Source organism: Sorex fumeus, unplaced genomic scaffold (assembly GCF_029834395.1).
Source record: "Sorex fumeus unplaced genomic scaffold, SorFum_2.1 ptg000051l, whole genome shotgun sequence".
NCBI lineage: Eukaryota > Metazoa > Chordata > Mammalia > Eulipotyphla > Soricidae > Sorex > Sorex fumeus.
In genome coordinates, this window is record NW_026606108.1 from 38224300 (window position 1) to 38236354 (window position 12055).

General features: G+C 41.7%; 1 protein-coding gene across 7 annotated transcripts in view; it reads right to left on the reverse strand.

The window, feature by feature from the left end:
• SIL1 (SIL1 nucleotide exchange factor) overlaps positions 1 to 12055 on the reverse strand; it is a 372411-nt gene that overhangs the window by 68852 nt on the left and 291504 nt on the right. For all 7 annotated transcript variants that reach the window (XM_056124475.1, XM_056124477.1, XM_056124476.1 and 4 more), the window contains one exon: positions 10531 to 10652. In XM_056124475.1, coding sequence (XP_055980450.1) covers positions 10531 to 10652 — 122 coding nt within the window. The remainder of the gene's footprint in view (positions 1 to 10530; positions 10653 to 12055) is intronic.

A 12055-nucleotide genomic window follows, 5' to 3' on the forward strand; every position in this document is an offset into this window, starting at 1 on the left:
CCGCAGATTGAATATGATGTGATCAATTTCATTGTGGAACTGTCCACTGGGATACTCCCATGTCCTATTACTATTAAGTGGAATATTTTCATTTTTCTTATTTTCCCTTTCAAGGGCTAAGGCCTTGTCCCCTCTCCCCATTTACAATGCCTGTGGAAGTTAGAAAGCTCTCATCCAGGAGGGAATGAGAAATGTCCCCAGGACAGCTCTCTCAGTGTTCCAAATATCACAGGATCTGTGTTTTCTGTAATATGTATCTTTAGAACTTTTCTCACTTTCTTCTTGACCACCACACAATTTCCCCCATAGCTAGGCAATGACCCTATAGTTTCTTCTCATTTAAGGAAATGTTTAAATATATAATCCAGCATTTCAGGTATTCTGAACCAAGAATGATTCTTGCGAGGGATACGAAGGGAGGGAGATCACTATTTAGCAGGTATAGAAGCCTCCGAGTACTGTTCTGATTTGCTATTTAACATTCAAATTTTAATTACAAACATAATTCATGCATATTGAAGGAAAAATGAAATGGGATAGAAAATTTTAAAAACTTCCTTGCTTTAAATGACTCTACTGATCTCACCTGTTTTCAGTTATTTCAGCTTTTGTGGAGGACCACTTAGTTCTCATCATGAACTGTGTGGACCACAAACTTCAGTACAGGCTTCCACTCTCAAGAAGCTTTCACTTTTATTTTTTGGTTTTGGGATGGTACACAGAGTTTACTCCTGACTCTGTGCACAGCTCCCCTAGAGGAGCTTGGGGAACCATATGGGAAGCCAGGAACGAAACCCAGGTGGATGACATGCAAGGCAAGTGGCCTGCCCACTATACTATCTCTCCCTCCCCAGCTTTCACTTTTGTGGGGAAACAGAGCAAGAAATGACATACACAAAGAATTGTGTATATCATAGTTTAGTAAGAGTCCAGACAATAAATCCTAATAACGTGAAGAGGAAAGAACTTTGCAGGCTGGAGTTATGCAGAGGGGGCCTCAGAAGGAGATGATCAGTAATGGGGAGTTCTGAAACAGCCACATAGAGGGCTGGCCATGAGGACAGAGTCAGAAGGAAACACTGACACACTCACAGAAATGTGCCTCCCTTCCCTACAACAAAGTTTTGACTTCTGCTACTCAGAGTGGCTGGTCAGTCTTGGAGTTCATTTTCTATTTGTCACCAATTGCCCCTTGAAAAAAGTGATGGGTCTTTGAATGCAGCTTTACGATCTACTGCTCCCATTGCCCTGACCAATCATGGTTAATATGTTAATCAATTCATTGGAGACAAAATAGTCTGAGTGCATCCCCTGTCACTGCAGGAGTGTGAAAAATTAGATCCTGGGGTCAAGAGATCAGAGCTAGTCCTCAGGGTCATATTTAAACTTTTATTCAAGTGCTGGTTTCTCCAACATCTGACCTCATCCCAATCTCTAACCTATTTTCTGGGCCTTTATCCAGAAGGTTACACATTCATTTCCATGGCCTCAGAATTTAAAGGGTCAAGACGTGGTATCTGAATCACCCACTATTACATCATTAATAATAAAGATAGCACTCTCTACTCAGCTCCCACTCCTGACTATATGAAAGTATTTCATTTCAAAGGCATTAGTTTATTCTTTTGTTTCTTCATCTGTTCATTTAATAATTATTTCCTAGCACTGAATATAAGGTACTGGGCTATAGACTAGGAAGAAATCAACACCAAGATAGAAAATTAAGGGGCCAGAGAGTACAGCGGTTAGGTGCATGCCTTTCAGCAGTGGACCTCAGTTCAATTCTCTAGACCACATGATCCCCTACGTACCACCAGGTGTAGCCCTGGAGGGATACCACCCTCCACCCCACAACTCAGCCTGGCAGGGTGTGGCCCTGGAATCCTGTGAGTACTACTGAGGTGACCTGGGTAATCTTGGAACCACATCCTCAGGCCTTAGAATTAAATTGCCCGCCCTGTTGGCTGAGGATCACCTAGAATGGCACCTGAAACTCCCTGAGGATGTTTGGAAGGTTCAAAAGGAATGAAGAGAAAATTAAACCTCATACTATCTAAGAGGGGTTCTAATGGTAAACAAGCAATCACACAAACATAAAATTGCAAATTGAGATGAATGATAAGAAGCTGCAAAGGGAATTTAAAAAGAATTAAAAGGACACAAAAAAAATTTTAGAAATTTCATTAATACGAATATGTAAGTAGCAGGAAAATGACCAACAGATTTTTTTAAGTAAAGATATTTAATTATCTTGCATATGTCAAGTCTGGAGGGAGATGGATTCATAATCAGCCTAGTGGTACCACCATCTCCTACAGGCCCAGTTCCTGCTGTCTTTCTTGCCCCTCTACTCTCCTGTCATCTCCGAAAGGCCTGCTTTCTGCTGTCTTTCTTGCCCCGCACTCTCCTTCTCAGCATGCTGGCTCTGTGACCTTGTGTTTCTACCTCACCGGGTGCAGCACCTGCTGGAGCTCCAATGCAATCAGCAAAATGTGGCCACACAAGGTAGTATCTTCACTATCTTCCTTTTTATAAAGAGCAAAATCCTTCCAAGCAAATCTATCTTCATGGCTCATTGGTAAGAACTGGGTCAGTGCCCCCCTCTAAAAATCAAGAGACATCCATGGAGAATGGGATAACTATGCCAGTTGGATTACTCATGGTTCATCCCTTAGCATGATGAAAGGGAATTCCTTTCCTATTGCCACTTCTGCAATATCAAAGTTTCCTTAAAATAGGAAGTGTGAATCCATAGTTTAATAAATAACAATAGTGTAAGTAAAAGTCCACAGACCTCATTCATCAAATAGAAATGTCTTGAATATCACTCAAAAGTTTCAAGAATGGAAAAAAAAGTTTCAAGAATGGATAAGTATGACAATCATACTTCCAAGAATAGATACAAAGAACGTAGGAGGGAAAACCTCATTTATGAAAGAAAGACAAATGAACTTACTTCTACTTGAGTTTGAGAAACTGGGAGAAATGGAGAATGAAAACTGAGGAGAAAGTCAAAACTTAAATATTTGACATTGGAGATATCCAAAATGAGGTGGATTTTTTCCTTTTTTTTTTTTTTTTGCCTTACCCAGAAGTACTCAGAGTTTATGCCAAGCTCTGTGCTCAGGGATCACTACTGGAGGGCTCAGGGAACCAGATGTGGTGCCAGGGATCGAACCTGGATCAGCCATGTGCAAGGCTAGTGCCCTACCCATGATTCTATCATTCCAGCCCCCAATGAGGTGTGTTTTAAATCACAGGAATAGAAAGTCTCATGGAGTGAACTGACAAAAGATTTAGGGTGATCAGACAATCTTGGTGAACAGCAATGATTAGAAGATAGTGCTAGCATAAAAGGAAAGAGAGTAATTATACAAGAGAGTAATGACACAAAAGAGTACTTATAGAATCTAGGGACTGTCATCAAATGGCAGCCAAGAAATAAAGTTTCCTAAGGAAAGTAGTGAGCAATACTACTGAATGCCACAGAGTTATCAATGATAGAAAAAAAGAACTACTGGAAAACTTTAGGAATTGGAGGAACGTAATGCTCATGTACACTTATTTGAATCCTTTTGTGTCTACTTTTTTTTGAAAAGTAATGAAGGAATGTAAGATTCTGGTTGGTGGGTTAGGTATGACGGGTAAACTGGTATTAGGCCAGGGATCAGAGGAAGGTACCAAGAATATGTGAGGGATTTGAAGAAGGAGCAAAGACAGGAGAGGGTACAGTATAAAGGTGATAGGAAAAAACAAAAGGTAGTGGAGTAGAAGCTGGAGGTCAAAATAAAGATTAAGAGCACGTTCAACAGGAGATCTGAAGGTGTGAAGTACTCAGAAGGTGAAGTGCTCATGGAAGTGCTCAGAAAATGTAATATATTGGGCAAAAATGGGAAATGAGTTCCCAGATATCTAGTGGATGACAGAAGTAAAGAGAAAGGTCAATAGACTTGGGGATACTGATCTCCAGAGAGCTCATAAAAGTCATCAGGAAAGGACTAGAGCAATAGCACAGCGGTAGGGCATTTGCCTTGCACGCGGCTGACCTGGGTTCGATTCGCAGCATCCCATATGGTCCCCTGAGCACCGCCAGGAGTAATTCCTGAATTCAGAGCCAAGAGTAACCCCTGTGCATTGCCGGGTGTGACCCAAAAAGGAAAAAAAAGTCATCAGGAAAGACCACAAAGAAGGTGCAGATAAGCACAGAAATTCAAGGAAGATGGCAGAAAAGAAATTTAGAAACCGGAGTCCAACAAACGGAGATGGCATGTAATGTACATATAACATAGGTACATAGTTACAAATTAACTGGGATTTAAATAGAACAATAACGCAGCAGGTAGGGTGTTTACTTTGCACGCAGCTGACCTAGGTTCGATCTCGACACCCCAGATGATCCCCTAAAGTTCACCAGGAGTGATCCCTAAGTGCAGAGCCAGGAGTAAGCCCTAAGCACCTCTGGGTATGGTACCTCCTCAAAGAAATTAACTGGGAAAATCTCAGTTGGGACGAGCATAGCTTGAAAACTAAAGGAAACTAGAATATCAACAAAACATTAGTTAGAAGGTGCAAAGTCAGGGATGGGGAGAACATTCACTCTGTAAACAGATGTAAGTAACCTAGGGATATTCCAATGAAGATTTCAAGAAAAGGGAAGCATAGATCTGTTTCCACCTTAAGAGAACCCGATTACAGTATGATGGAGGGCATGTAGTACATCCAACATTACCAAATACTGCATGGATATTTCAAATAGAAGCACCACATATCATGAGCACTTAGGAGTCAAGGTAATAGCATAACAGTTCACACATATGCAGCTGAGGCTGTGACATAATAAAGATGGAACAGAAAACCAAAAGTGACTAACGCAGGACATGACAACAGCAAGAGATGTGCCTCTGGGGTAAGCATACCAGCTTGATAATTTAATTCCCGACAGTTAAAAGGTAAAGCTACATATAGGAAGATGAAAGGAAAACAAAAATCAAGCAGCCAGTTTGCTGAAAAATATAAGTAAAATGAGATGACAGAAAGATGCAAGGCCTCTGAAATTCACTGGGCCTTTCTGAGACTTCCCATACACAAACCAATGGAATGACTCTACAGGGACTCCAGAGACTGCCAGGTCAGACTACAGACCCACAGGAGGTGCGGCAGACATGAAATCAAGTCTTAGAAAGGCCACTGGAAATAACTGGCTCGAAGAAGAAAAAACTTTAAAATAACAACAAAGAAGCCAAGAAAAGATGACACCCCTTTCAAGTATCAGCACCCTTATCCCTACATGTCTTCATTTACCATAGTTTGACCTGCCATATACATGAGCAACAAATGGCAGAAAATGAAAAATGTGACTCATAAATAAGTATGAGTAATACTTAAATAAAGAAACTAACTATTTTAGTGGCTACATCAATTACACTCACGTCAACTCTTATTGATCTTGGAATAATTGTTTACGCCAAACATCAGGCATGATCACTTCATCCACAGAAATGTGTAAGGAGGCCTTATTAAGCAATTAACCCAGGCTGACAAATATACACTCTCAGGAAGCAGCAAGATTAGCACCATGAGACAGAGAATTTTCCACCTTAGCAGAAAATAAGGAGGATAAAGCTTATATGGTAGAAACAGAAGAATTTCCTTACAGTGAAAACTCGCCATGTCATTACACCATGCAGTCATGAACAGGAGCTTTATAAGCATTTTCACAGGGCAGTTTATTCCATACTAACTCAACCTCAGTAAATGCAAATGAAACCTATTATTGTTCCCACCTAAGAAATGAAAAAGGTGAGGGTTAGCAATGATAAAAATAAGCTGCATCTGGGCAAACAGCCAGGAAATGACTGAGGCAAACCTGAGCCTCATTCCTGGTCAGCTGGGACCTCCGAATTACTCAACCATCCAGAGGTTCTCAGTCTTCTCTGGCCTGTCACACCTCTTTTTCAAAAAGGGAGAAATAAAAACTCCCTGGAAACTTGCCTTCTTTTACTGAAGGGGATAAAAAGTGTCCCCAATTGTACTAGAGGTTACTGTCACAGCCCCTTCTCCCCCTCGGAGTATTCCCATGCTCCCATAATCGTACTGCCCACTTTGGAATATTGACCTGTGGCAGTATTCTCTCGAGTCAGTGAGGAGTAGAAGCAATGACCTCTCGCTAAATAACCCAAGGCGTGAGCTCCATGATCCCCACAAGTTCATTATCCTCTGAATATCCACTTGAAAAAGAGCAAGTTCGGTTCACCATTCTGTGTGCAAGTGTGCCCACTCCATATGCCAGGGGGAGGTGGAGAGCTGCAGGACTGAGAAGTACTTAGGACCTGAAGAGTAAATAATGAATTGCAGACTAAAGTCACAAGATCTGCTTCTACGCATCAAGGAGTTCTTTGAATAAAACACTGCCATTTTCCTGATGCTCAGGAACCTGCTCTTGGCTTCCAGAGGCTCTGGCTCCATACCATGCTGTCAGTCTAACTGCCCTCCAGTGAGCTATCAAAAGCCCAGCTAGAACAATTTGAATACAGCAGTTTTCTCGACACCAAAAACACTAAATTGCATTATTTTACATTTATCTCTGTTTAAATTTTAGTGATGCAACATAAATGTTAACATGGTTTTATGCTAATACAATCACAGAAAATTCTTCTTTTTTTCTTTACAGGACATCAAAAGATCGATTGGCCACCCATCTACAAGACACTCAGACTTCTTCATCAAGACCCTGAACAAACAGTTTGAGGTTCTGGGTATTCCTGGAGCAAACAGACGCCATTGGGCTACACTAGCACGTGACAGGGATGAATAGAGACGTTACTGGCACCAATTTGAGCAAATCGATGAGTAATGAGATGTCAAGTGATCAAGTGATTAGTATTGCTAAAATAAATCATGTATTCAATATTCTTTTTTTCAATCTCCTCGATTCTTGTTTTTCTTTTTTTTTTCCCTTAAATTTTCATTAGTGAAACACCATGAGGTACAGTTGTAGACTTACAAATTTTTGTGCTTGGGTTTCAGTTATACAATGATCGAATACCCATCCCTCCACCAGTGCCCATTCTCCACCACCACCAGTCCCAGTATCCCTCTCACCCCCCAAACCCCCATTCCACCCTACCTCTGTGGCAGGGCATTCCCTTTTGTTATCTCTCTCCTTTTAAGTTCTGTGGTTTGCAAAAGAGACACTGAGTGGCAATCATGTTCGATCTACAGTCTATTCTCATCACGCATTTCCCATCCGGAGAGGAACCTCCCACCACCCTTTATTTGGTGCTCCCTTCTCTATCTGAGCTGCCTTTTCCCCTAGCATGTGCGGCTGGCCTCAAAGCCATAGAGTAATCCTCCTGGTACTTATCTCGGCTATTCTTGGGTGTTAGTCTCTATTTCGTTACTTTATGTTCCCCAGATGAATGCAATCTTTCTATGTCTGTCCCTTTCTTTCTGACTCATTTCGCTTAGTATGATATTTTCCATGTAGTACTACTTGTATATGAATTTCATGACTTCATCTTTTCTAACAGCTGCATAGTACTCCATTGTGTAGATGTACCAAAGTTTCTTTAACCAGTCATCTGTTCTCGGACACTCAGGTTTCATCTAATCTTCGATAAGGGGGCAAGAAAAGTGAAGTGGAGCAAGGAAAGCCTCTTTAACAAATTGTGCTGGCAAAAATGGACAGTTACTTGCAAAAAAGTGGGCTCAGATTTGTCCCTAATACCAAGTACAAAAGTAAGATCAAAATGGATCAAAGACCTCAACATCAGACTGGAATCCATAAGGTACATTGAAGACAAAGTTGGCAAAACCCTCCATGACATTGAAGCTAATGGTATCTTCAAAGATGTCATGCCACTGGCCAACCAAGTGAAAACAGAGATAGATAAATGGGACTATCTTAAACTAAGACACTTCTGCACCTCAAAAGAAACAGTGGCCAAAATACAAAGACAGTCTACAGAATGGAAAAGGATATTCTCCGAATACACATCCGACAAGGGGTTGATATCAAGGATATACAAAATACTGGTTGAACTCCACAAGAAGAAAACAACCAACCCCATCAAAAAATGGGGCGATGAAATGAACAGAAACTTTCTCAAAGAAGAAATCTGAATGGCTAAAAGGCACATGAGAAAATGCTCTACATCATTAATCATCAGGGAGATGCAGATCAAAACCACAATGAGATATCATCTCACATCACAGAGACTGGCCCACATCCAAAAGAACAAAAGCAACTGGTGCTGGCGTGGATGTGGTGAGAAAGGGACTCTCCTTCACTACTGGTGGAATGCCGACTGGTTCAGCCCTTTTGGAAAACAGTATGGACGATCCTCAAAAAATTAGAAATTGAGCTCCCATTTGACCCATCAATAACACTCCTGGGAATATATCCCAGAGAGGCAAAAAAGTATAGTCAAAGTGACATCTGCACTTGTTTGTTCATTGCAGCACTCTTTACAATAGCTAGAATCTGGAATCACAGAAAATTCTTAATGACACCACATATTGGCACAGTCTCTGGGTGAGTTATGGCCTGCTAAGGAGGTTCAATGCATCCTTCTCAAGTCACATGCTCACCTTCAGCTAAGAGGTGACATCAAAAGCTACAGTTTCCCCCATGAAATGTGTTTCCAGTAGCAATGGCAAAGGACAGGTAGAGTGATATGTTCAAATTGAAAGTGGAAAGAAAATGCTTGGGATTACAGGAAGAAAAAATATCCTAAATGGGTCTTGAGAGAAAAATGAATAGCATTTTATTTAGCTCCTTTATAAAGGCTTGAAAAACAAAAAAGTAAACCTCCATAAGTTCTCAAGCTGCAAAAGCCTTAGAAGCTAACCCTCTGCTTCTCCTGGGCTGAAAACACAGCTGCCTTTGACAAACGTGCAGACTCTCCACCTTCAGGGGGACTCCAAGGCACATAAGTCTCTGAGCTTCTGGGAAACTCTGGCTCCAGGAGGTAAGACCAAGGGAGGTGGAAAGCTCTGGAAGCCTTGAATACAGGACAACCAGGGTGTATAGATCAAGACAGGCTCGTAGTAAGAGAAAGAGATCCTGCACTGCTCTCAGCCTTTCCTAACTGCAACCACACTTCAGCCTTGCCTACTCTGCCCATCCCACCCTTCCTCTCCCCACACCACCCTGCCTCTCCCCACCCCACCCCATTTAACCAAGAAAAGATGCAAACAGGAGAGGACATCAGATTGAGATTCTGATTAAGAAAAGTGGGGATGCAAAGCAAATCTTTTCAAAACAAAGCATCCTAGAGTAAAAAAATGTTCAGAATAGCCTTTTTCTGGCAGCATCACAATCCCTCCACTCAAGCAGGGCAGGGCCTGGTAGTCAGCATCTATCCCCTTGAAGCAAGAATTCAAATACTGGTTCCTATTTCAGAGACACAATTTCATCTGAGCAGACATTTGTTCAGCAATGGGAACAACAGCAACTCCAGGGGACCAGCTGTAGTATAAAGACATCTATATTCTTTAAGGATGAGTATAACAATATGGTACCCAAATATTTTTCTGCTTCCACTTTTCAGGAATTCCATCTCCCCATTCCTCTTGTCTGACCGGTTCTAGCTGAGGCTAGCTTAAGTGAAACAAAACCAGGATCTTCTTAAACTTTTTCTACCTGCCGCCACCCCTATCCACCGAGAAACACAACACAGAAAAGCACTGTCAGAAACACCTTGGATTCATTAGATTCATTACATGTATGATTCTGAATTAATTTTTGTTCACCATGTCAAACTCTCTGAAACCCCACATTCAGTTACATGACTCCCTAAACCATGATCACCCACAGTTTAAGAGTTCAGTTCCAAGCAACTCCTAGCCCAGAGAGTATAATAGGTTGACTGCATGTTGACTGCACCCAGACACATTTTTCCCTCCACCCCACTGCTAGTTCAGTTCATACCTTCATCACCAGATAAAGCATGTCCAGAATCAACACTTGGAGTTTATTCTCCTCCTTCTCAATTATCAATGGTTATCTAACTTTTTATTAGTTTTGAATAAAATAGCACATACTTTAAGAAGCAATTAAATGTTCATATATACGTATATTATAGATGAAGCAACAGAGTCCTATATAGATGGTGACAACATGAGTGAAAATTCTTTTCTATTTGGAATAAGAATCAAAATCTCACTTTGGGGGTAGGATAAATAGTACAGTGGCTAAGGTGCTGGCCTTGCCTGCAGCTGACCCCAGTTCAATCCCCTGTCCCTGCAATGTGGTTCCCAGGAAATCGCCAGGAATAATCACTGAACACAGAGCCAGGAGTAATCCCTGAGCACTGTAGGGTGTGGCAGCAATTTCCTTTCCTTCTTCCCAATTCTGCTTCCCCTCCCAATCCCATATCACTCAAGTTTCATTAGAATTACCTTAAAATTTAGGAGGGGATATGCTTGAGATCAAGTGACACTTTCTAGGAAAACTGGGCTAAGAAGGCTAGACTTCACCTGAAGGCCTGAATGAACATGGTCAATGGGACATTCCTCCTTCCTACTCACCTGGAAAAGGCTGCCCCCAGCACAAAGGCAGCGTACTCCTTCACCAGAGGCTCTGTGCTGTTCAGCCCATTGATCACCACTTGAAGACCACCGAAGGAAAGCAGGTCCTGTGCATTATCCATCTGCAACAAAGTTACTGCTTAGTAACCTGAAGCCAGTAAAGAAAGAAAAGCTCTCTTCATAATCTTTTTTGAGTGACTGCACTAACCTAACCCTGAAGTAAACAACCATGGTAGCCTTTCAGACTACTTGGAAAGGTTTGCAAAGAGACAAAGCAAAATTTAAATCTTAAATTTAAGAACTTAACTTTATGTGATTTATGAGCACCTGCATGAGAACAGGCGGAAATGCAACCTAGCTGTTGCTTTTGCCAAACATCCCTGGAAAATTTTAATACTGTAATAATGAGTCACAAAGCTTACTCCTAATGCACAAGCTGTTAACACAAAGATCTGGCGTCATCATATTGCTCAATGCTTCTTGTTGATGCCCAGCCCCACTGGCTTTAGTTCAAGCAGCAAATGCTTAAAAATAAAAGAAGAAAGTTCATTTCTAATTATAAATCTGGGACTATAAGAACAACCAGATAAAGGGGGAACGGGGCTACTAGAGTGCCATCAGGAAAGTAACAACCGCTTTCCTCTCATTCCTCTTCCTGACTTTGTATATTTAACTGAATCTGAGGGCATTCAAGAGAAGTCTGCACAGAAGTCCATTTCTCAAAGACTTTCAGATAGGCCTACATTACTGGCTAGTGACTATTATTAAACCATGCACAACATTTCCACCATCACAGAAAGCTCTGTGGACTTTAAAAAAAAAAGAAGTCTTACTACCAGTGGTGCTCAAGGGAATATGAGGGGCCAGAGACCACTAGGTGCTTTATCCCATGTGCTGTCTCCCCATCTTGGCACACTATCACTTAGTTTGAAGCCTCTAGTCCAAACTCTCTTTGTAAAAAGGACCTCATTCCCCAAGCTTCCTGAGCCTCCTCAAACAGGAAGACTCAGCTGGGGCCCAGGGATGGGACATAGCTCGGTGAATAAGAACCTGCCTTGCACACAGGGGACTATGAGCCCTGTAGGAATAGCCACTTGCAGACTGTATCCAGAGCTCAAGCACCTCAAAAGCAGAAATAAGGGAAGAGAAAGTTGAGAAGATGACTCAAGCTCCTCAGAAAGGTTGCTGGATCCTTGTTGTTTCCCCCCACGTGACAGATAAAGTCTCCGATGCTATAGAGTTTGTCTCTAGCCCACATGCTGAACCTCACTCTACAAATCATCCTGAAAACTCGGGAATCCAGCACCCAACAACAAGGTGACTGCACCCCACTCTCCTCCATATGCCAGTGGGTCTGCCCTAGCTGTGTCCTTCTGGACTGTGAAGAGCTCTAGCAAAGACTGAGCTTGAAGGATAGTTGTATTTGACTCTGATGATGACTGTGGGTGGACTTAGCTACTTAGAAACTCTTAAACATTTTGATATAAAGTTTATAAGACCAGTTAAGGTTTATCATCCTATTCAT